Source organism: Python bivittatus, unplaced genomic scaffold (genome assembly GCF_059951505.1).
Source record: "Python bivittatus isolate LINGU-HERP-01145 unplaced genomic scaffold, Pbiv_v1 ctg000790_np1212, whole genome shotgun sequence".
Classification (NCBI taxonomy): Eukaryota; Metazoa; Chordata; class Lepidosauria; order Squamata; family Pythonidae; genus Python; species Python bivittatus.
The window spans coordinates 192,267-217,846 of NW_028277110.1; the positions used below are offsets into that span (position 1 = coordinate 192,267).

Below are 25,580 nucleotides of genomic sequence, written 5' to 3' on the forward strand. Positions count from 1 at the left end.
TGATGGGGAAACGCCTTTTCTCAGGCGCAGTTGGCCTTCCACCCAGAAAACTACATAAACAAGCCAAAACAAGCCTGTTTTTTTTCATGGATGCTTTTGCAAAGGGGAAAAAAAGACAAAATTGTGCATGAAAGATTCTGCTGTAGCAGTCTGGTGCGTATTTTAGTGGCAAGCAACAACCTTCTCAGTTGTTTACACACACACACACCCCAAATGGCTCCTGTGCCCCTTAAAAACTGAAATTAGAATAACCTGTATCTTATAGTATAGCCAAATCTTGTATATGGGCACCTCATGTAAGATCTCCAATGAGTGAAATTGCTACAACTTTGCAAAATTTGGGACTAGAGTGGGGATTAAACCTCCTGTAAAAATAGCCCCCGTCCATCTGACACTTTATTGTAAACCATTTTACTTTGACAGAATTTAGTTTCAACATGAATTTCCTAAGTCAGAAAAATAAGCGCTTCTGTTCCACTTCCTCTGAAAAGCGAGGGTTGAACACTCACATCTTTCTCACCACTCGAAGGAAACTTTTTGGGTGTTGTGGGGTGTTAGGGGATATTGTGCAGCTGTATGGGTAGTAAATAGTGTTGGTTACTCAGCTTTCAGCCCTCCCAGGTAAACCAGACAGGAAACATGACCAGATGAGCTAATTCTATTTTATAGTTAGGCTACGTTAACAGAATCTTGCAAGTCTGAAAGTACGATTCTCCCGCTGTCCCTGTTTCCCGCCTGATCAATTACAGTGGGTCCTTTCTAGGTTTCTTTCTCTGCCCGTTTCTCAGTTGTGGGCTTTCCCCCCCTTTATCTGATTGCTCCCTGGGCAGCATCTCTTCCCGCCCCCCCATCTTCCAAAGTCATTCTCACATTCCATTCTATGGGCATATATAACACCACTGCTTTGTGAGCTTCACTGGCTGCCAGGATGTTTCCGGGTGTAGTTCAAGAGTGCTGGTTGTCACCTTTAAAGTCTTTCATGGATTGGGACCAGGTTACCTGAGGGCCCATCTTCTCCCAGTTGTTTCTACCTGTCCAATCTGGTCTGACAGGATGGGCATCCTTCTCAAAGTCTTTTAGGAATGTCAGCTGGTGGGGACCAGGAGGTGTATTTTTCTGCCATAGTGCCTGCCCTCTGGAACATCTTTCTTCTGGAGATTAGGATGGCCCCATCTCTGTTGGCCTTTCATAAGGCCTTGAAGACTTGGTTATGTGCCCAGGCCTGGGGTCCCGAGTGTATGAAAGGCCCGTTTCCTGGTTAAGTTGACATCTATGGATTGTAGTTTTTTCTTGGCTGCTGTATGTATTTAATTGTTAGCATTGTGATTGTAATTTGGTTTTTAATTGATTTTATGATTGTTCACCGCCCAGAGTCACTTGTTTGAGATGGGTGGCCATAGAAATTGAATGGAATAGATAGATTAGATAGATAGATAGATAGATAGATAGATAGATAGATAGATAGATAGATAGATAGATAGGGGGGATGTTGCATTGAAGAATTCTTCTTAGCTATATCTCTCAGCAGGTCAACGTTAATGAGTTAATGAGGATCAAAGGGTGAAATCTGTTGCACGCTTTTGTGCTCTGGGTGATCTCCATAATATTGCCAACCAGTTTGCCAGGGAGGGCAACCTACAGTTTTATGGGGCACCAAAACTTCTTTTACAGTAGTACCCCAAGCTTAAGCTGCTGGATTTCTCCAGCAAAGTGGCCCCTTTTCAGCAAATTACTTTTGCTTGGTTTGGAGGACAGGATTCTTTTAAGGGTAGAAACAGAAGTGTAAATCACTGTAAGGTAAAATGTTCCTATTTCCTCTCTTTAACCTTCAAACCAAGTAAAAACAGACCCACCAAATGGGGCATCCCTTCTGAGGCCCCCTGGTAGTTGTAGTCCCTAAACCAGAAGGCACTCATCACTGCCCTGTGCCAACCCTACCAAGAGAAGTCATTTTGCTGCTTGTATTTTGGCTGGGGCAATCAAAAGACAGTTCTGAACACAGTGGCACTGTAGGCTTGTCTGTCTGCTTTGTAGAGTGAGTCACTGCACCAGCTACACATGTCAAGACAGTGGAAAGTGTGTGTTCTGAATTGGGGTGCTGCACTAAAAATGAATTAAAACATTTCACTGTCTGCCATTGGGGTGGGTGGCAATGTACTGAAAAATCACAGATTTCAAGTTCAGCTTAGAGTTGAGTGAGTAGCAGTCAACGTTGATTGATCTGGGAAGCTAAACAAACTTAGCCTTGGTTAGTAAATGGATGACAGACCTCCAGGGAATTTGGGGCTGAAAAGGAAATGCCAGAAGAAGGCAATGGGAAATAACTTCTGTATCATGCCACAAAAACTGTATGGTTGTAGTCTCTCAGGGTCCAAATTTGACTTGATGGCATCTTTGCCTTTTTGAGCGAAATACAGGGGTAAGAGAGGGAAGGGGTTGGGGTGCAGAAGTTCCAATGTGAAAGTGGCACCTAGACACATTTGGATGGGGAACGTCCATAGTAGGATGTTAGCCTTCTGAAGCACCAGTGGTTCATCAGCCTATCCTCCAAATTATGGTGATTAGAGCAGTGCTGTTCACCTTTCAAAGCACTCTTTTGTTTGGACCATGGAGTGGCATACAAGATTAGAGCTTGTGAGCAATTTGAGAGATGTGGCACAGCTGGCTTTAGGCTCCCTAGGATACATGGGCAGGAGTTGGCAATGTGGCATTTGTAAGAGTCAGGGCCCCTAGTGAACTCCCATGAGGCACTCCTGTCTGCTCCAGTCCTCGATTTTCTGTGCGATCTCGGTCTCTTGTGGGAATAGCCAAGGATCTGTGAGTCTTGTGAAATCTGATGTAAAAATGCCAACATTGCATGAGATCTCAGTGACTTTGGGGAGTGGGGGAGAGAATTGGGTACCAGAATCATTGGGTGAGAAAATGCAATGGGTGCCTGAAAAGATGGCTGACTCTTGAGCATAGGATTTGTCTGGAATGTCCTCCCTTACTCCCCTGGGTAATGTACTACCAGAGTCTGTTTTACCTTGATGGTTAGGTTGGGCATTTTGGGTTCCAGTTACTCTGCCCAAAAACATCCTGCTGTTCCAGCTCCCTTCATCTTCTGCCAGAAAGGGATCTGTCTGGCTTGAAAGGGCTACCGGACCTTTTGTAGAGTTGAGCCCCTGGGCTTGCAGTTCCTGCATCATGCCAGGAGAGTTGAAGCCACCAGATTGGCATTGACTATAGAATCACACACAGCAGACAACATCTGGGTCCGGTTCATTTAATTGCTCTTTTTTTCTCTGGCAAAAATAGGCTTGGCTGCTTGATTTGCAACTTCCACCATCAAAGAACATGTCTGTAGTGTGTGCCAGCTGCATGAACCACAGAGATCCTACAGCTGAGAAAGAAATGCCAGTGCTCTGTTTGGAGGGGGAATCCATAATGGACATGGGATCACTTGGAAAGTTTCAGGAGGAGTCAGATTAATGCTGAAAATATTTGGAAGGAGAACTATTTAGCTTTTTCAGACATAGCAGGCATCTGGTGCTGCAGATTCAGAATTGTTCTGAATCCAGGGTTCACTTCTATCCTAAACCATCTTTCCCACTTGCTTTGGGGTAGACGTCTCTTCATTTCTACAGCTCTTTCTAACGTACTTAACATCAGAGCAGCAGTAGCATTACTTAGGTGAATTTAAAACCTGAATTCAGTTTTGGCCAACTGTTTTTAGTTTGTTGTAGATCATAGATCTATGAGGAAGCATGAAGTTAATTTACTTATGTAGCTTGTGACTAATGCAGACAGCCACGGGAAGCTGCCCAGCCTCATTTGCTAGAAGATGACCGTATGATTTATTATCATTTAAAAGCAGAAACACAACATTCTTCCTCAGACCCAAGAAAATACGGACTATTTTGGTCCACTAAAGACAGGCTAGAGCCCTGCTCCCTTTTAACATTATTATTTCACTTCCTGTGACCCTTACTCTGTTCAAATTGCTAACTGTAATCCTCAGCCACCAAAATGTGGTCCATTACTGATTTAAAAGGATAGGCCCACCTGGGAGCCAGGTAGTGGTTCTTATGATTATAAGGGCATAAGACCTTCAGGGGCAGATTGCATCAGATCACATCCAGGTCTGGCATTTTGTGTCACACAAAGGCCAACTGAATGCCTTCAGGAAGCTCACAATTATGGACCAGGAAGGTAGTAGCATTTTCTCACTGTTCAGCCACTGGTATTCAAAGCATGCTGCCCAGAGACCTGGAGGTGGGAATCTGTCAAAGATTGCTTGATCTTCCAGGAGGAACCCTCCTTTGAGACCATCTAAGCTGATGGCCATCCCCATTTCTAATGGCAGCAGATTCCATAATTTGGGCTAGGCTTTGGAATGATCAGATATGCCTCTGCTACGATTACAGTGAATTTATGCTGCCATAACATTGTTAGACTTTTTAAGGTTAATCTTTCCTCTTTTTGCTGCAAGAGCTGACCTTTGGAAAACAGGTAAATAACTCATTTTCTTTGTCCTGGCCTCCTTTTTGCAGCATGGCCCATGTCACATCAGTAGAAAGCTCTTGGCCTGAAAATGGTTGCACACTCCTAAAAAGTGTTGCAATTTTAACATGCTTGTGGGTGTGTATTTAATTAAATGGGAAAACTGCTAATAAATAATACAGTCATTGACAACAACAGAATGGTTGGCATTTCATGTATCACTATGAGATTCTCCCAGAAGATGGAATCCTGGTTGGATTCACCCAACACATTAATTTCTGCACCTGGTTAACGAAACACAATCACCATCACACTTTAGACAAATGTTTTCATAAGCCACATCTAAATTTCCAACACACATTAAAAGATGTGTTGTGTGTGCAGTGCAAAGTACTATGGCACACAGATGAATAACTCTGAGACAACCATCAAGTTAAGCTTAAGTATGTATGTAACCATAAGTTGGGGCATGCCAGTAACAATTTAAATGATGTCTTGCTTCACACAGAATATTAAACCAGTGGCCATGTTCCCCAACATAAAGATATCCCAGACTACTGTACCTGATCCCTCTGTCATAGTTTAATGTGCTGGGCAAACTCAGCCAATGAGTATGAAAAGACTGAGAAAAGTGAGAACTCAATTGGCTCCCCATAAGGAATCCTGCCAAGTGGAGTCCTTGGGGTTCTCTGAGCTTGGTGGTTTTCTTGCAGACGTTTCATTACCCGGCTAGGTAACATCTTCAGTGCTTCAGTGTTTCAGCTGAAGATGTTACCTAGCCGGGTAACGAAATGTTTGCAAGAAAACAACCAAGCTCAGAGAACCCCAAGGACTCCGCAGTTCAACCCTGAGCTACACATATTTGCTTCTATTGAATCCTGCCATATTACTTGGGCAAATAAAAGCAGGTTCTCAGAAAGGCCTCTACTAGTTGCACTGAGATCTTTGATATTCTCTCTTCCTCTCACCAAATGGCCAAGAAATGCAGAATCCAGCAAGTGAGGACAGATCGGTAGGCATCTCGCTGGGGAAATCACCTTCTTTTCAGACACACGGCCTATCTCACATGTCTACATTGTAAAACGTGCTCCGTCTTATCTTGTTTCCTGCCTTCAGATTCAGCCATGGCGCGTTTGATCTCTGTTTCCTATTGCGATATTACTTTTCACCATTCCCCTGAGCTGTGGTTTCCATTCACTTGACATCGTGGTGACAAAGACAGACTAATTGTTAGCAGAATGAAGTAAGAATTATCTGTCACATTGTCTTGGTGGGCTAGAACTGGTGGGAGGTGGGTTTTTTTTTAGTTCTATCCAAAAATAATATTGGCAAGTGGGGGTGGAGTAAATGTGTAAGGAGAGCTTTGCTGGTTCTGAATTAGTTTTATAATGATTCAACAGTGTTATTTCTCTGAAGATGCAGCCCATAATAAGGTAGAATGAAGCAGCTGATTCAAATCGAAAACGCTGGGTGTGGGACCAGTGAAGTGGTTGGAAGACAGGGCTCTCCTTGACATGGAAGTAAAATCTAGTTGTAAGTTGACTTCTGCTTGCTGAAAGAGATCAGGGCACCATCTGTAGACCCAGACAGCAGAAAAAGAGTGAGTTGCTTTCCACTTTTAAAGAATGCAGCTGGTTCTTGCTGCTTTCCACAATTTAAGTGCTTTCCAGATGTTTGCATGAATTTCCCAGCCAGCATAGCTGTTGCTGAGAATTCTGGGAGTTGAAGTCCATACGTTTGGAGAGCGTTTGGGTAGTATTTTAAGTTTCCCATCTTCATTTCACTGCATCATTTTAAACATTTCTAAACTGCTTTGCCAGTGCAAAGGAAATGAAACCATGTTCAGAACATGGTACAATGAAGAATATGTATATAATTTAACCACAAAACGGAAAAGGGAGGTTTTAAGAAGCAAAACAGTCTTAAAATAGCATCAAGTCAATAAATCCTGTTATGCGTGTCACTATCACATTAAGCCATCTTGTTTGGGCATATCATGTTATGCAAATACAGCCTTTAAGTTTTATTAACCTGGGTTTAAGATTGAGCATGTTGTGTGAATCCATCTGGGAGTTTCATGGTCTTAGTGCAGCCACCAGGAAAGATTCTCCCTTCTGCCAGTGCTGCACCTCCATCACTGATGGCATTCACAACAGCAGATATCAAAGACCAAGTGGGCTTTTATGGAGAAAAGTTGGGAAAGCAATGGATAGATTTAACAGTGCTTAATCAGAACCCTGACCGGAAATTCCAAGGTAATATAGCTGTTGTAAAATAAACACAATCTTTTCCAAATGGCCTCTACCAGTCTGTGACTTGCTGCCACTTTCAGAACCATCAGAGGGTCTCCAGAAACTTTTGAAATGCACTGTCATGCAAAGCACATTGGGATTATCTGGTATGGATGGAACTGTCTCCAGGTTAGACCATGCTAGAATATCTCCCAAATATTTACACTGGCAGTGAATGCTGGAATAAGTATGAAAGAGCAGGAGAGCACCATGTTTGGAGAGACCATCAAAGAGATTCTGAATTGGAATCTACATTCAGCCATGAAACCCATCATGACCGGTGGCCTTGCGCTAGTCACACACTTGTTCAAGAGTTAGGAATAGATGAATAGGTAGCAGGGAAGAAGTCTGTGGTCTGAGTTCTTCAAGTGAAAGTTAAAGGTGGCCAAAACAGTTAAGGACATGTACGCAACCCTTACATACAGTTCACCTCAATTCTCCAAGGTGACATTTAGCAAAAGGGATGAGGTATCAGCTGACTCAGGAAAGCTCTGGTGTTTACAGAGTTGCACCATTTTTTAGCAAAATAATTAAATGAGGGCAGAGCATGCTCAGGGACTGCAGAACGCTGACCAATAGCTGGGGACAAGAGATAGAAGAAGGGGAATGGAAAGAGTGGCTGGAATTCTGAGCAGGGAGCTTTGGTGCTCCATGTTGTGATCCCACTTCATTCTATGCCTGCTAAGGAAAGAGACTTTTACCACATTGCACTAGTAATCTCTGATTCCTCCTCTTCTTCCAAAAAGATTGCATAGATCAGTGTTTCTTGCATAGACCCCAAGACCTTCTCAGCAAATTATTTGCCAGCTATTGAAGATATTTGCAAAAATTGAAAACAATGACACTCTTCTCCTTATTTTTTATTTGTGAAAAGAAAATTGGGATTTTTCCATGAAAAATATTTTATTTATGTTAATATCTAAAGGGTTTAATGTTGTTTTTACATGATTCAGTAAATAAATATTCTACAAATGCATGAGTTTTAATTTTTAATACGGTAAATATCAATAAATATAATCCATACAAACCAAAGCTCTTTTGGGGTCCTCCATAATTTTTAAAAGTGGGAAGGGACCCAGAGAATAAAAAACTCAAGCACTGGCACAGATCATCTTTTCAGTCTGGAAGAGTAGACAATTAATGGCTTTTTAGATCCTACCCTTTAAAGGTGTGTGTATGTGTGTCCATGTATGCATATGTGTATCTATGTGTGTGTATATATTTTACAAGGCAGCTAACAAACATTAAAACAAAACATCAAAGCCTAAAAAGGTATGAAAGACAAAATAGATAGCATCAGGAAAGAGGAGAGTGCACACGTTCTCCTGGGGTGAAACCATTGTTTTTCTACGAATTATTTCATCTATTATTCCATTATCCACAAACTGTATTTCACAAAGACTTTACATACACATACAACACCACATACACCAAATTTATTAAAGTACAAAAAAATGGAATTTATAAATTATTTCTTTCAGACACATTAAATTAACAGTTCACAGTACTTTGGGTATGTACAAAATAAAATTAAAATTCTAGAAAAACAGTGTGCATTATTTCATACCCCGATCAGGGGAGACATCAGAAGAAGCATATATTTTCTGTCTTTTCGTCTCAATCTCTTTTCCATCCCATGTGGGACTATCCTTCAAGAGGATTTATCCTTCCAATAATATTTTGAATGATTTGTTGTTATAAATGAGGTATAAAGTATGAGAGAGTTGTTTAAAGGGGGAAGGAAGGAGTGAGCTGTTAAGGAGGGACTTGAACTAGGGTTTACACAGGCCAGAAGTAGAAGGTAGCATGAGAAAGGAATTCAAAATAACTCCATCTTGATTTTCTTTAGTATAAAATGGGATAGAGAGAAACTTGGACAGTCTCTTAAGACTGATGTGAACCCTTTATGGTAAATAGACTAGGTCAAGAAACAGACACAGCAGTGATTCTTGGAATACTACTTTATTGTTGTAGGTTATAATAAAAGAATGTTTGAAAGACTGTCCACATTTCTCTTTATCCCATCTTAAATGTTGCTTTGCAGTTTTCCCCCATGCTTTCTTCTATCCCTGGATTGTGTGATCCCTTGTCCAAGTTCCTTCTCAACGGCTCGCTTCTTCCTTCCCCCCTAAACAGCTTCCCCAAGGCCAGCTCTAAATTACTTGACGTGAGCAACGGTCAATATCTATGTCAAAGATTAGAAATGGAGATCCCAGGGCTGCTTGCAGCTTCCCCAACAATTTAGATGTATTCTCTAGAATTCCCGATGATTTGCAACTTATAATCTGAACAAAGGTTAACATTATTTATTAAATAGGGAGTGTTGGTATTAAATATATTCATGTTAACTGTATTCAGGATTATAATGACTCAGGGGGCACCTGGCTGATCTTGGGTAGGTTCAAAAGTTATGCATAGTTGGGGCAGGTTAGTATTTAGATGGGTCACTAGGATGCCAAAAAACTACCATTCAGGGTCCTCATTTCGAAAAAAAAGTTATGCTTTCTTGGTGTGGTTATGATTCTACAAATATAATCAAAAGGCTTTAATATCTGATATAGGATTATCATGATGGCTTCATCACTGCCTCCATCATTCCTTTCCCTGGTTAATTTTAGTGCTATGCTTTTAATTTAGTTATACCGGAGAATAACTCTCCTTTGAGGAATAGGGCACTTTGGATGGGCTATTTGGTTTCCAAGTGACATTCAGTAATATGTCTAAGGATATGTTTGCATAGAGAATACCTTCTTGGAACTGGGATCTCCAGAGTAACTACAGTTACTGAGTCTTGGTGATTTTGATTGATACAACCATGGAAACACCAGTTACCACTGCAATGGTTGCAGGACTTGCTTTCCAAGAAGCACCAATTGTATCTGAATCTGCAACAGTTTCACCTCCACATGTCCTTGGCTAAAGATGTGAAGAAGTAGATTCAAGGAACTTCATGACTGGCACTTTGTCAGTTTTGGATAATCTTTTTTTTTTTTATCCGCACTCAATCACAACCGATTCTGTGGCGACTGCCTGGATGAGTCCCTGGAGTTTTCAAGGCAAGGTGTTTCAGAAGTGGTTTGCCATTGGCTCCTTCCTAGAGCAGAGCCTAGCTGGCAAGCGCAGGAGGCGGGGTTTCCATTGCTTTGCGCCTTTTTTGGGCGTGTGCAGTTTACGCGTTACTGGCAACTGCTCCTGTCTCCCATGCAAGCGCCGTCAGCATTTTTCCTCCCACCGGGGTGAGAGTCCCCATTTATCTACTCACGTAAGTTTTCGAGCTGCTGGGTTGGCAGGAGCTGGGGAGGAAGCAGGAGCTCGCTCTGCTGCGCGGAGCTGGGCTCGAACCGCTGAAGTGTCAACCATTTCTGGCCAGCAACTTTCAGCGTCATTAAGCCACTGCGCCACTGCGTCCCCTTGGATAATCTACTATGGCTTATTTATCCAGCTATAATATTTCAGGTTACAATTGGTTGCAGTTGACAATAAATGTTGAAAAGTATTTAAAATTAGTAGTATTGATAGATGTGCAAGGAAAAGTTGACATCCAAAGTCAACGTCCTCTAGTCAAATGTTTAAAATAAGCTGTAAATCTGTGCTTTTCCCAAGTTGCCAGGGCATCAGATGAAGGTGTTATAAAAAAGCATAATATGGGTTTCCTACCAATCACCCAATTATACTTATTTGGGATGGACTATCTGTATTTCCATAATGCATGTTATTAAGCTGAATACTGTCCTGTAAATCTTGTCTCGAAAGCCGCCTTCGGAACTCATCTGTAGTAAAGTAATAAATTACAGGGTCAACACATGAGTTTAAACTGGCAAGGCACAAGGCAAATGCGTGGAAGAACAAAATAACCTTTCGGGCATAAGTATCTTCTATCTTTTGGGACTTGACCAAGTAATTCAAAGGGAAGCTGATGTGATAAGGACCAAAGCAAATCAGGAAGACAATGGCACAAGTCAGGATCATCTTTAAGGCTTTCTGTTTCTCCCCAAGGTCCTGGGAAACAGAATTCTTTTCTTGGAGAGATAAGATAGTCTTCCACGAACAATACAAGATGATGAACAGAGGGGTTATAAAGCCAACCAGCTCACCTAGGGACATCATTGCTATTGAGATGGGGTCATCCGCAGTCTTCAAGGGAAGATCCACAAAGCATTTATCGCTGGCCCAAGTCTCGTTGGAGGTAAGACGTAGAAGGGGGAAAGGTAGGCAGCCAATGCAGACAACAATCCATCCAGCAATGCAGATGTACATGTCATAGATGCGCTTGCAGTCACTGAACTTCAGAGGGTGCATGAGAAACTGAAATCTCCGCACACTGATGCAAACCAGAAAGTAGATGCTTGCATACATGTTGACATACTTGAGGTAGAAGCAAAACATGCAGAATCCCTTCCCCAGGTGCCAACTTTTAGACAGGTAATAGAAAATCCTTAGTGGCAAAGATAAAACTTGTGCCAGGTCTGCAACTGCAAGATTGATCATAAAAATCACTGCTCGTTTAGTTTCTTTCCTATAGTCATAAAAGATCCAGAGAGCCAAAATATTCCCAATCAGCCCAGGAATCAAGATGATTGTGTACATGATGGCATAGAAATGTTTCAAAAACTCATCATCATTGAAATTCGAGTTATTGGCTGCCATGTTTTTTCTTGTGAAGCGTGGAGTGGCTGGGTAAAGCGTAAGGGGATTGACTAAAGTTCTAGGTATCTTGAACTCTCAGGGGAAGGATGTGAAAAGCCTATTACGTGATCTGAGGCACTGCAGATGTGAAACCTGAATATTGTCTGTTTTTGTTGCATCATCTCTTCTTGGAAGCTTGCAAAAACAGATATTGTTGCTGCAGTATCTTTGTAAGGGGATAAATTTTAAAAAATCAAAATCTGCATTTAGGGTCTTTTTGCTTCTCTAAATCTTAGATGCTTATATTTGAATCCTCCTTCAGCTTTCTTCATTGTGTTGTTGAGTTTTGCCTAAAATAACCTCATTTGATTACAGCATCCATTCGATTTTTGAAGAAGCTTTATTGCAGATTAGAAGCCTTGAGTCCTCTTTCTTAAATAGGTTTTCTCTTGAGTAAAGGGAAGACAGATAAACCCCAAATGTACATTGTGAACAAGAGACAAGGAGAACCAAATATCATCTGAGACATCACAGCTACCACCAGTGCAAAGATCTTCTATTCCTTTTCAACTGTCATACCAAAAAGGACCTTCACAGCTGTTATTCTGCAGTACAGGAGAGTTGAACACCTGCAATTGAAGAAAATACAAATAAGAGTTTGTGTAGTTCCTATTCAAGGCGTTCTGATCAAAGATGGCTCGATTATAAGTTCAACCAACTCATCTCGCCTCTGATGGATCATCAGAGAAAGAGTTGGAACCTCAAGGTCCTCTCCACTGACAGAGTTTACACCAGTGGCTACTTGGCTCCTCCCCTTCCAAGCTTGCCTCCGTCAGTTGACATTCCATCTGCCTGCATCAGAGAGAAAGGTGAGAAAATAAGGCTGCTTCTATTCAGCTTGGGATCAGATTCGATGTCTCCCCTTTGAAAAGCATCCCATACAAGCCATGCTGATATCAGGTGCATCATGACTGCCACAGATCATGTAATACTTGCTGTTTCAATGATGACACATGGTGTTCCTTACCCCCCAGGAGATACTCATGTACCCTTCTCAAACTGTCTCCTGCAGCTTCCATTCCTCTTGGTCAAAATACATCATCATCATGTAATAGTATGAGGGGGGGGGGGGTGGCAGCTGAATAGTTAAATCCTTTTAGATTTGAGATGTAACAGGCAGTCTTACAGGCAGGTGGGTCTTATTTCACTATCTTTCAAGCGTGATAAGCCAGCCCAGCTATATTTCGAGAGGCTCCAGTTATACGTCTCAAAGCAGACAATTTCCCTCCCTGAGTCTACTTCTCTAGGCCCCTGATGGCACATAGACAAATTGATTTATCAGATGTGCAGAAGATGCACTTCTCTGTTTTCTTTAAGTCTCTTGTAGTAGAATGAACTCTCTTGTAGTAAAATCACTATTTCTTAACTGTTTTGTGCATCTTATCTAGTTGGATTATTTTTCTTCTATCCATTGGAAGGCTATTATACATCTACCTTAATAGACAACAGATTTGTTAGAGGAGAAGTAGAATCATTTCACCATGTTGTTTTAGGATTCCCCCTCCCCAGTAATGATATTAGACATCACTATATTTGATTTGGAGCAGGCTGTTCCCTCTGCACTAATGAGGACGTTTGCTTACAAATTTGCTGGAGGAGATCAACTAGAGACATACTGAAAGTACTCTAAAAATGGTGGTGACCTTTTAGAAAATCATCATCACCATCATCTCTGTTACCTAGTTCTTGTTATATTGTGTGCTTGTATCTTGTGTTTGTGCTGTATTGCCCTGGGCTCTGGACATTATTTACTGTACTTCTTCCTTTGCAAGAAGTACAGATAATAATAATAATAATAATAATAATAATAATAATAATAATAATAATAATACCATCTAGTTAGCTGCTGCAAGAAGATCAAACAGCAGCATGACAAAGTAGCAACAATGGTGCATTGGAATATCTGCAAGAAATACATTTGCCTGCAAGCAAGAACTGGTGGGACCACAAAACAGACAAAGTCATAGAAAATGAAGAAGCTCAAGTGCTCTGGGACTTTAGAATTCCAACAGACAAGCACCTGCCACATAACACCCCAGGCTTAACAATTGTTTATAAGAAAGACAAAAAAAGTCTGGATAGTGGATATTGCAATACCTGGAGACAGCAGAATAGAAGAGAAAGAGTTGGAGAAAATCACAAAATATAAAGACCTGCAAATAGAAGTAAAGCAAAAGAAAGCAAAGATAGCACCAATAGTAATAGCACATTGGGTGCAATCCCAAAACATCTGGAGCACCACTTGAACACCTTCAGCATTGACAAAATCACCATCTGTCCATTGCAAAAGGCAGCTTTACTTGGTCTAGCTTACATCCTGTGATGACACTTTTAACACCTTCAAACAGCAACGTCTGCCTACTCCAGGTCCTTGGGGAGGACTCAATAGGTGGACAAAAATGCCAAATCCAATCTAAACATCTGGCTGACTGTGCGACCAACCATAATAATAATAATGACAAATGTCATTTTGAATTGCAATAAACGTATGCACATGCATACCATTAAAGCTATCAGATGCCTTTTCTCAAGTATCCAAGCAGTTCTCAGCTGCACTTTCTTGCTGATTAGTACGGACCATTAAAAAATCACCACTTTCTGGGTGCTGCTTGGAAACAGCTGCCTGTCAGCCCTTTAAGATAGACCAGACTTGACTACCAAAATTATGTATACTAAAACTACTTTTATTATAGGGTTACAGTAACAGAATTTTGCCACTCTGAATGTGCCTCTCCTCTCCTGCGTTTACGTTCAAAAGAACTAGGGAAGGTCAAGTCTGAGATGCTTTCTCAAGTTACATTCCTGCTTTGGACTCTGGTTTCTCTTATCTGACCATTGCCTTGGCTGAGGTTCTTCCTGTTCCTCAATGTTATTCTCACAGCCCATTACATCACCTTACTATTAAATTTTTGTGAAAGTGCAGTGGAACCATGTAATACCAATCTTTAAATCCTTGTACTGGCTGTCAGTGAACCACCAGACCAGTTTAAAAAATCAGTCCAGTTTGAAATGACATCTCCAAACATTTGCCAACTTGTATTACACCATGAATAAAATTTTCCTAAGACAGATGTATGTTGTATTACCTAGTCTTTTTTTGTTAATCTCATGGCAAGACTTTTTAAAATTGCTGTACAACTACTGTTGTGCTTTATAATATTACTGTTTTGTGTTAGGTCTACCCTTTCTGGCCCACAACAATCTGGATGACTGCTAGATGGTAGCCAAGGAGCACAGAAATGTTGCTGCCACAAGGTCTTCCAGATTTCTGCAGCCCAGATATACTAGTCCTGGTTTGGTATACTTCTCTAGGCTTCTACCGGTGGATGGGTGGTAAGCTTCAGAACATGTCCAGTTTGATCAAGCAATGCTATGAGGTCTGGCATGAGAAGAGTTGAATTAAAGTACAACTTCCATAAAAGAAACGTATCTTTTGAATTCATGATGGAACTTCAGACAAACGTCTCCATCTAACTCGTCAATCAATCATGTGCAGGGTAAATATAATCTTGCTGTATTTCTTATTCTGCTTTATTGCATGAGTCAGAATACATGATCTATCAAGACTTTAGCAGCATGTTCCAGTGCCATTAGTAACAAAAGCTTCTGCATGTATGCCCTTCAGGTGGCTTTGGTTGTGATAAATAAAGCCCATTACTTAACGTTCAATGGTTTGAGAGAAAACATTAAGAACAGCAGAAAATGACCCTTCCAATTCCTGAAATATAGTTAGCCGAGCCGTAGTAAAGTCCTCTGTTATATAAATGGGTAAAATCTGATTCCCCCGCTGAATTTTTTTCATCTATGATAAATTAAAGTGCAAAGATGCTGTATCTCATATTACCCTACTAAAATCACTTCTCCCAATAGGGTGCCCTTCAAACACGCTCTTAGCACCTGGCTGAGGAGACTGGGAATTATAGTCTCACCCACTTGGAGGGATCCAGCATGAGGAAAGTTAGCATAAACAGCGTCTCCTAGATCTCGATTATAAGGAACAATGTAAAGCAGCAGAAAGATTATACTCCATTGCATTATACTCTGCATCTATGAGCCTATAATTCTAAGTATAAAGAAATGGGGTATAATTTTTCTGCTACTTTGTCGCCATCACCCCCACCAAGCACACACTGTCATACACATAAGTTATATTCACATCATTTGCAAAACACTAAACCCAGATTAAGAAAATAGAGCTGCTGTTGTCACATGATATGTAACACCCAAAACAATAACAATAAATCATATGATGGCTTATCATGATGGTTTGATTCACAGAAGATGCTAAGATGATGGTTGTATTCTCACAATGTATGGAAACACATACTATCCAAATCCTTTTTAGCTTCTCCTAGCACAAAATCACCCATGAAATTCTCTAGAAATAGGGAGAAGAAGAAATGTAAGAGCTTGTGCTGACAAAGTAGATGATACAGTAAGGCTTACTCATACTTTCCACTGGTCCAAGACTTGGTCATCCAGCATCCTATAGCTACTACTGGAATCCCAGCTAGGTAAACCTGCTTCAGGTAGCTGAACTGCTGGGAACTGCTATTTGCATTTTCCAAAATGTCCTGGACTTTGCCTGTGTTCATACAACACCCTTAACCTATTCACTGAGTTTTCACAATATGTAGAACCACAGATCAACCAAATATTTGCCATTTCCACAACATTCAAGACATACATGCACACATATACCTGTAAACTAATCAACTTTAAAACTAAGCAAGCTTATCATGTTGTAATTGACCTGGTTAAGCATATTCTGAGAACAGAGTCATTGTGCTGCTCTCTCAGTTGCACAAATTAGCAATCTTTTTCAATGTCAGGCATCATCATATGTAGGGCTACCAGATCTGAGGTGCAGCAATCAAGATGATCACAAGGTCACAGGCTCCATATCAACTCTTTTTAATCCCACCCCCCAGTAGACACCTTTGTTTAGTACACACACACTGTTTTTGCTCTCAAGAGGTCTAGTCAGAATACAAATGTCTTCTGCACTCTCTCCATCATTGCATCCTCATAACAAGCCTGCAAGCAAGCTAGGTTAAGCTAGTGACTAGACTAACATCACCAAGTGTAAAAGGAATGTGGATGAAGGGATGGATGAGTTATTAAGGGAAAAATGACAACTCAGTAAAAAAAGGCATAGGCAAGAAAATCAAAATCATCTAGCCTTGATTCTGTTTGGTATAGAAACTGTAGCAGGCTTCCAAGATCATGTCATTATACCCTATAACCATAAAGCAGCATTCTTGTAATCCTTGTGGTGTCTGTTTCCTGGCCTGGCCTACTTTGAAGGGTGATACTAAGTAAGCTTCCGGGTTTCATATAGATCTGAATGTGAGACTTCCCAGAATGCTTAATCAGGGAAATTACCAAACCAGCAGCTGATTTCCATAGCATGTTCAGTGGGCTTGTTCTGAACTTGCTCACTTTTTCACGGTTTGGTGTTTGTGTGAGCCCAGCTTGTTTGGTTCACTGAGTCTACTGTGAACCCCCAAAATGGGTTAAGGGCTCGTCATGTTAATCCCCCTTCTCTCTAGAACACTGGCAAGATTGAAGAGCTGTTGGTTAGAAAGAATTTAACCTTCCAGCTAACATGGGTGACCTAGTCTGAACACTTCATGACCTCAGAGTAACTAAATGCTAAACTGAACAAAATGGTATGGTTAACCTACCAAGCTTGAAATCTCAATACTGCCTTAAGTTAAAAATAGATGTGTGCATTTCAGATCCAGAGCAACGGAAAATCCAGCAGTGATTACAAAAAGCATCATTTTTGTTTATTTGATGTTATACACATTCTATGGCTTTCCTCCAATATTGAATTTATTCCTCCTACTCTACTCCCGTTTTTCTCCTATTTAAAGGGCAGTAATTGAACTTTCACATGCTTGCCATTGGGAATTACAGGCCTTTTACCGTAAAACACATTTTGTCGAAGCCCTCTTGCCAAATGGGTATCGATATTTGCTCATTATAATAACAGCAGGGAGATAAGAAGAGTTTGGCAGGGAAAGAAATAAAGGGGGGGAAAAAAAGAAGGTTTAGCTGTTACTATACAGCAGTAACTTCAAAATGGCCTTGTTACACTTTTAAGAGAGATCAAGCTGAATCCAAGGGCAATGTGGACAGACTTGGGTTGCCTTTAACAGATGCACAACAATCTAAAATTCAAGAAAGGTGTTTTCTCCTAACTTGACAGCTGGGCCAAGAATGAGCTGGTGGAACATTGGCAAATGTGAGGTAAAAGACTCAATAAACTGACACTACTTTGTCTTTTGGGGGCTGATAGATACATTTTGAATGTTGAGAACATGCTGTAGGTTCCATTGGCTAGGACTGGTTCATCCATAAAATGAATTTTCAAGCAGCAAAGTCCTAGGTTTATTTATTCATTTCTTAGTGTCTGTACATCACTGAGCTCCAGCACAACTCCCACTGGTTTTCACCAATACAATTGAAAACCAGACAAATGACACACTCCCTACTGGTAATTATTCTATGACTTGATCTCATTCCAAAAGCTCTATTAAGCAACATTATTTTGATCCCCTTTCTTAAAGGCAAGAGGGCAGAAACAAGTTCGACCTCTGGGGAAAAGCAATTCTAGAGGGAAAGAGAAAGACAGAGAAACATTTCTCTACCTCTGCCCCATATCTTGAATGGAGCGGACCTTAAGTTCTCTTTTCTGGGATGAAGGGACAACCACATGGGCCAATTGTACCTGAGATGATACATGGAGATACCTGTGGCCCAAGTCATAGAGGGCTTCACAGTTTAAAGCCAGCACTTTGAACTATATCCAGAAGGCTTTCAGTAGTCAATACAGTACCCACAGAATCACTGTTATATGCCTAAAGCAACTCTTTCACATGAGAAGGTGCACAACCACATTTTCACATTAATTGCAGCTTCTCAGAGTCTTCAAAGGCAGCCCCATTTAAAACTGTAGTTGTCTAACCTTAAGTTGATGCAATAGTATATGGGAAAGGCCTTGGGAGACTGGGCAAAGAGATGTTGCCTAGGGAACAGTCAGATAAGAGATAGCATATCCCACAGCTGGATAGTGGATGGAGCAAGAGGCTCAGAAAGGACCCTCCCTAGTTTCTCAGGCTGTAAAGGAGATGGGGAGAATTGTACTTTCATACGTGCAAGATTGATTTTGGCCTCGTAGGGTAAACCAGAAAGGAATCACAACCAGATGAGCTAATTTTACTTTATTGTAAAGCTACATGGACAGAATCTTGCAAGAATGAAAGTACAATCCTCCCCACCCACCCCCACCCCGCCTCCTCTAAGGTTCTCTGTGGCTGTATTTTTTGCTCTTTTTATATTTTTCATAATCTCTGAGAACTCATGCAAGAGCACCTTGATGAGGCAAGGATTCTGGCGACAGCCTGATAAAGCTGCAGTTTCCACAGCTGCTCATGCAATACAGGTATTCCTTTTTTAGCAACTGCCTCATTTATCAGCCATTGCAATTATGACAGTGATGAAAAAGTCACTTTATGACCAACCCTTGCATTTATGACCTTTGCAGATCTGTAAAGCAAAGGAAAGCTGAAGCAAGATCATAAGTACAGTCACAGTTTCACTTAGAGACCACTTTGCTTAACAACCAAGTTGCCGGTCCCAGTTGTGGTTGCTAAACAAGGACTATCTGTACCCTATAATGTCTTATGCACTTCTTGGTCAGGGGTGGGCATCATTTTGTCCATTCCATCTTGACTTTGGTGACACCAAGTGCCAGGTTGATGACTGACACACATGTAAAAACAACAATTGTGTGATTCTGGATGTCCACTCTACCCCATGTTTTCTATGGTTACTGTTCACTGGTTACTTCTGGATGCTGCTGGCCAGAAGGTCAGAACTGGACCTGTTGGTCATTTGCTGTTAGCACAACAGGATGGCTCCTTCCTGTGTCATCCACCCTCCTCCTCCACTGCACGCATTACCTGTCTACTGGGCTACTTCTACACACAGATTAGGTGCAGTTTTCCAACAGCTGTATACCTAGGTTCAGAAATAGCCCAGCTCATAGGTCATGGTTACAAAGAAGGCGGTGTGAGGAACATTGGAAGAGCTTCCTCCCACTTCTCCCTGCATCTTCTGCTCGGGACCCTAAACCCACCTTGCTAAAGGTCTGTCTAACCCAGTGTTTCTCAAACCTGGCAACTTTAAGACGCGTAGAGTTCAACTCCCAGAATTCCCCAGCCAGCATGTCAGGTTTGAGAAACCCTGGTCTAACCCTTGGTATGGAGTGGGATTGGTGGTGGTGTTCCTGCCACCCCCTTTCCTTAACTTGATCTACCAAAACTAAATCAAGCAACACTATTTGTTAGTCTTGTTACTAGGGCAATAGAGCAGTGGGAATAACAGCCAGTTATGCCAGTACCTTATTCTGCAGACTCATGCAGAGTAACTCAGCGGTAAGAAAGGGCCCTTGGTTATCGGGTCATGCAGGGCCAGATCCTACTTCTCAAGCTAATTTACCTCACTTGATTGTTGCGGTGGTAAAAATCGGGCTGATTTCTACAGTTGACACCTAGACTACTGTCTAAGAAGCAATTTTACATATCATGAATGCATTTTTTTCACTTATGACAACTACGTGGAGGTTCTAGTGATTAAATGCATCCCAAATGCTTGCTTAAATTTAAAGAGTCCTCTATCCATTTTTTTCCTTTGTTAAATGTGTGGCTCCTAACCGCACTGGTATTGTGGCAACAGTAATGTTATTGAAAGAAAGTGGGCTATGAAACTGTGGAGAGATGGAATTCTCTTCTGCTATGCTTCTATGGCAAAATTACAAACAAGTATAACAAAAAGAAGCTACTGTGAGTCAACCTTTTTCCAAGTGCGCAATGTCTTCTCCAAAGTTCCTTTATCAAGTGGGAAAGCCTTGAGTTTAACCCAGATTTAATCATGGCTTACAGCATATTCATTAATTTCATAAAACTTCAGGTAACTGACTTGTCATTTCGACTTAGACAGACCTACTCTAAGCATAGCTCAATCTGCAGGGAACTCATTACAGCTATTTTTAAAGGAAAGTATATCTATATTAACGGGATGAAGAAAGCAAATAGCAACTATTAAGCAATGTTACTTCAAACATTTCCTGCCCTCCAACACAAAATTAATTTTTGATCCCTCCAGAAAGAAAGAATCCAACTCAAAATGTCTGCAGCATTTTAGAAACAGAACATGGCATAGGAAATATGCTACTATACTTACACATAGGTTTGCTTTCTTTTCCAAAAAGATGTGCGTCCATAGATACTTGAGGCGTTGAAATGTATCACAGTCTATGGATCTTTGCAGTTGGATCTTTGCAACTGGGGGTTGTGAAATCTTAGAATTTCCCAGGTTGGGTTCCCTCTACCCTTTCCTGATGAACTGTTCCCAGGTCTTCTTCCCACCCCCACCAATTTTTATTCCATTCACAAATATAAATGCTTTGAAGAAAACCCAGTGGAGTTCGAGCAAATGGATCACCAACTCCTTACAAGAAATACCGGCGTGCTAGATAACCACTGCATAAAATGGAAGAGCACAGATCCTACCTTTACCATTTCTCTCCTGGCTTCAGATGCATTCTTGAAGTCCTCAGTAAGACCAAAAGTTTGTTGCTACCGTACTTCCTCCTCCTCTACTTATTATAGAATGCAAAACTGCAACTCCTGAAGGCTTTTGATGTGTGGCTGAAAGAGCAGACGAAGAAGCACTGATGTTAAAACTGTCAGAGCGAGACACTCACGAACCTCTCACAGTAGCTGCATGGCAGATGTACTTTTTCCAGGGGGCAATGTGCGCCTTGTGATTAATACTGGGGGATGACCATTTTCAGAAAGCAGTGTGAGGCAGAGCACACCCAAGGTTTACAGTTCTGCTCCTGCGGCGTGTCTGAGGTGGAACGTGGTTGATTCTATATATAGGCCACTGTTTTCCTATTTGCTGGTGATCTCATATAGGGGGAGAGCAATGGGTCCCTGACTGATGCGGTGCATAAGCCACAAAGATGGGCCAATTCATGTCAGAGCACCTTTTTAGAATCACCCCTGAATAGCATCTGGGAAGCCCTTAGGTTCAACCTTCTGACCAAGAGCTGACCTCAAGTCTTCTTCTCACTTTTACTAGAATAAACAATGTGGGGATATATTCACCTCAACCTAATATGCTTGGGGAAAAGAAAGAAAGCGGGAAACCTCTACCATACTGGGAGGCAGCTGAGCGATTAAAGTCTTCCTTAATGGCTGGATTTGCACAGAATGCTAGGCGATGGTAAAATGGGATTGCATCATTTGTGGCTCAAGTATAATACGGCTTATTTGTCCCTGCACCCCATCACCCCATACTATGTGAACCCAGAAAATGGGCTTTGGGAACCTAAGTTTACAGTTTAACTTGGTACTGTATGTGCATTTTGCCACTAAGCTGAAGGTGTTCTCCTGTCCTTTTAGGATCTTATTTTTTTTTAAAAAAAACCCCATCACACCAAATATTCTTGTGCCTCAGTTCTCTCTCTGATGGTCTGATAGTAATACCTCACTGTTTAATATTTATCATTCCGATTAAAGGTTTTGTTTTATTTTTGTCTCTTCCACTTGATAGACTTCATTACTTTATGTCATGTTCATTTATTTACTTTATAGGAAAACGTTAGGTGCTGCTCTGTGTGGCTTACAAAATGCCGTGTGTGTGTGTCTGTGTATGTGTGTGCAGTATGTGTGGTGTACACCTCCAGAAAGAGAAAACTTACAGAGAGCACTAACGTATTCAAATGTTATGCAAATCAACCCTGTGCTGGGTTGTGGGTAATCCTTGCTTTGCTTCTTAGAAGTGCATCGGTGTCCAGCTTCTCGATACAGCAATTCTTTTACTGTAAGCTGCACGTTCTAAATCTATTTTAAAAAGTCAATTCCAGGGAAAAGGTCAAGACTTTATTGCTTTGAGATGGACTCAGAGGCCCTCTAGATGCTCAGCTAGCTGACCCTGCTAGGGCTTTTCTTCATTCTTTGTGGCTGGTGCCTGGTGATTACTTAATGCATCTTAATTAGGATCCTCAGACTGAAAGCAGCTTGGGCTTTTAACATGCTTGATGATGAGACTTCTTTCTATCCACTTGCAAAAGGTGTCCTTGCAACCATGAAATGCTCAAAGGCTGGTTTTGTTCCTCCTCTCTAAATTGTCTCATATCAGGGCTGGGCAATTCCCCAGCCTGTAGGCCAACAGGGGCCTTGGATTTAACACTGTGGAAATTCAGGGGCAAAACGAAGTTGGGTGGCTCACTTTAACAACAGATGCCAACAACTTAAGCAATAAAAGAGGTGCACTCATTGATTTCTCTGCAGTCTTGCAACCACTAAACGTGTAAAAAGGAAGGAATTGAAGACCTGGCTCTGCCAACTCACGTGGGGTGAAAAGAGAGGCAACCAACTCTGGGGATGGCTGGCGCCTTGAAGATGCTCTCTGAGTCTAATAACTCCTAATTAACATCAGTCTCTTGGAAGCATTATATAGGAATCTTGTTGTAGTGTATTTTAATTAATTTTTATTCTATTTTAATTAATATTTATTCTTTTTTACTGTAAACTACCCAGAGTCGCTCTGCAGTGAGATGGGCGGTGACAAATTTGAAATATAAATAAAAAATAAATTAATTAAAAAGAACAGAAAACGATGTCACCGTGTCACAAGTCATTCTGTCCCTGTGAAGCCAGGGGGAAAAAGGTAGGACCCCCAGAAGAATAACATTTCTCAGCTCTAGTTTAATCATTGAGGGTATGGATTCTCCACTATAAGCCCCCCTGGGATGGATTTGCCACAAAGTCTTGCATTTTTGCCCCAATAAATGCATGTATATGTGGGCATTGTCTGAGGTAGTAGCTACAGGCAGTTTCAGGAAGGTATCTGGCTAAAACAGATCCCTTGCAATTTTGCAGTTGTTGTGAGTTAGTTGTTGCCTAATACACAAGCATCCTGTTAGTCAAGTTGAACTTCCTCTCCTTCAACCTGATGTAGGTGATAATGTTGTGAGTTGTAGTCCCAACATATCTGGAAGGCACAAAATTTACAAAATTCAGGTGAATTAAAAAAAACCCAAAACTTACCTCTCCTTGTTAGCCCAATGCAGTACATGTCATTATTGCTACCATCCTGGTAGTAGCGTGGCAGGATATATCCACTTGCTATGATGCAGTGAATGAAGAGGAGACTCTTAGGGAAAAAAAGAAATGGGCACCCTGCCTCAGCACCAGAAACATGGCTGAATACCAGGAATTCAACACCAGACTCCGAAGAAATGAAAATCCTCCGCCTTGACTGATGAATCTGCTAGTTTCACTCTCTCCCACGCATTGAAATCTCAAGCTTTTTTGCTCCCATTCATGAAAGAATTTGCAAAGGTTACCCAGTTCTGATCAAAGAGTAAGGACAATGACATGCTCGTCCATCTCTAACTCCAAAACATACTTCTGGGGATGGCTATAGTTCAGCTGTAGAACATCTGTTTCCATGCAGAAGGCCACAGCTTCAGAACTGCCACTTAAAGGATCAGAAAACAGAGTTGGACTTGGAATGCTCTCAGTCATTGTTGACCCAAGAATTTATGTAAAGTTTGCATGGAGCCCTCCAAAGTCTTGGGGGTGCAATTCTCCAGGGCCATGCCCAAAGTTGCTGCCAAATTGAATCTTTTTATATGACCAACAGGGAAATGATTTAGGAGAAATCATATTCATTTGTTTAAATAATTATTTTAAACTCAAGTAGAATTGTAATTTCATTTTAAAAACTGAAATGCAAGCAGACATTAAATTATGTTGAAGCTTTTGTTCCAGCACTGCCCATTATTTGGATTCGGTCTCATAGCATGTCTCTCAAGGAACAAGTATTGCCTTCCTTCAAAACAAATAGTAGACAAGCTAAAATAGGTTCACAAGTAACTTATTCTTTGTTAGATTTCTATCCCGTTTTTTATTCAAGAGCTCAATTTCTTGCCTTGCTTCTCATAAATACAGTATTACATCAGAGCAAAAGAGCCAATTAACCTCTAGTGCCTAAAAGATCTTATCCAGCCCTATATATCTAGGTCAGGATCAACCTTCTCTACAACCAAACGTTGCTTCTAGGCATGTCTGGGTTGGAACTGTGGAACTAGGGAGCAACATTTCCAAGATGTCACGTGATGCTTTTATTGATTCCTGAGACTCAAAGCAGAGATGGTGAGAATAAGATATTAAGCATTCACATTAAAAGGAATTTTGTTTGCATTCCAGATGGCCCCAATCCTGTTAGCCTTTTGCAAGGTGTTGAAAACTTCGCTGTTTCTCCATGAGTTTGGGTTAGGAGGTGTCAGCATTCCCAGGTAGACCAGGCAGGAAACACAATCAAATGTGCCAATGCTACTTTATTGTAAGGCTACATTAACAGAAACTTGCAAGTCTGAAAGTACAAATCTCCCACCCTCTCCTTTATAGTGTGATAAGTTAGGGAGGGTCCCGTCTGACCCTCTTTTTCCTTCCATTATGCAGCTGTGGGCTATGCTGCCTCTTATCTGACCATTCCCTAGGTAGCATCTCTTCCCCCCTGTCTCCCAAGGACATTCCCACATACCATTACAAGAGGTTAGGGAGGCTCTGCTGCTGTTGCTGTATTTGTGCACGTGTGAGGTTGGAATCATTGCTTTATCCTCGGGTGCCACGGGTTGTATGCTGTGGTCTGTATATTTTAATTCTTGTATGCCGCCCAGAATCACTGTTGTGAGATGGGTGGCTGTAGAAATCATTTCAATAAATAAGTTCATGAATGCATTTGGTTTCTCTTAAAATGAAGAGCACCGTGGCAGACTTAACATTAGCTGCTTTTACTGTGGCAATGATAAATGAAAATACATGATCAAAAAAAAAAAAAAAGACGAATGCATTTGTCATCCTGTTTTGCTTTACATGGTTTCTCTTAGATGGAGGCCTTCATTGAACCTCCCAAAACATTAGCATTTGGTTGATCAGTGGGACTAACCCAAGCACATCCTTCTCTTCCTAACATCACATCAGGCACAGATCTGTAGTTTTGCTGGATGGAAGAGTCTGCAGCCCCCAAGGCACT

At 41.2% G+C, this 25,580-nt stretch overlaps 1 protein-coding gene across 1 annotated transcript; it reads right to left on the reverse strand.

The window, feature by feature from the left end:
* Positions 1–7,658: 7,658 nt before the first annotated feature.
* Positions 7,659–21,449, reverse strand: LOC103066595 (putative G protein-coupled receptor 174). The gene is made up of 2 exons (XM_007426613.4): positions 21,041–21,449; positions 7,659–12,028 (listed from the first exon to the last, which is right to left on the reverse strand). The coding sequence occupies exon 2, from the start codon at positions 11,418–11,420 to the stop codon at positions 10,434–10,436; it is 987 nt and encodes a 328-aa protein (XP_007426675.2). The 5' UTR covers positions 11,421–12,028; positions 21,041–21,449; the 3' UTR covers positions 7,659–10,433.
* Between the last annotated feature and the right edge of the window lie 4,131 nt (positions 21,450–25,580).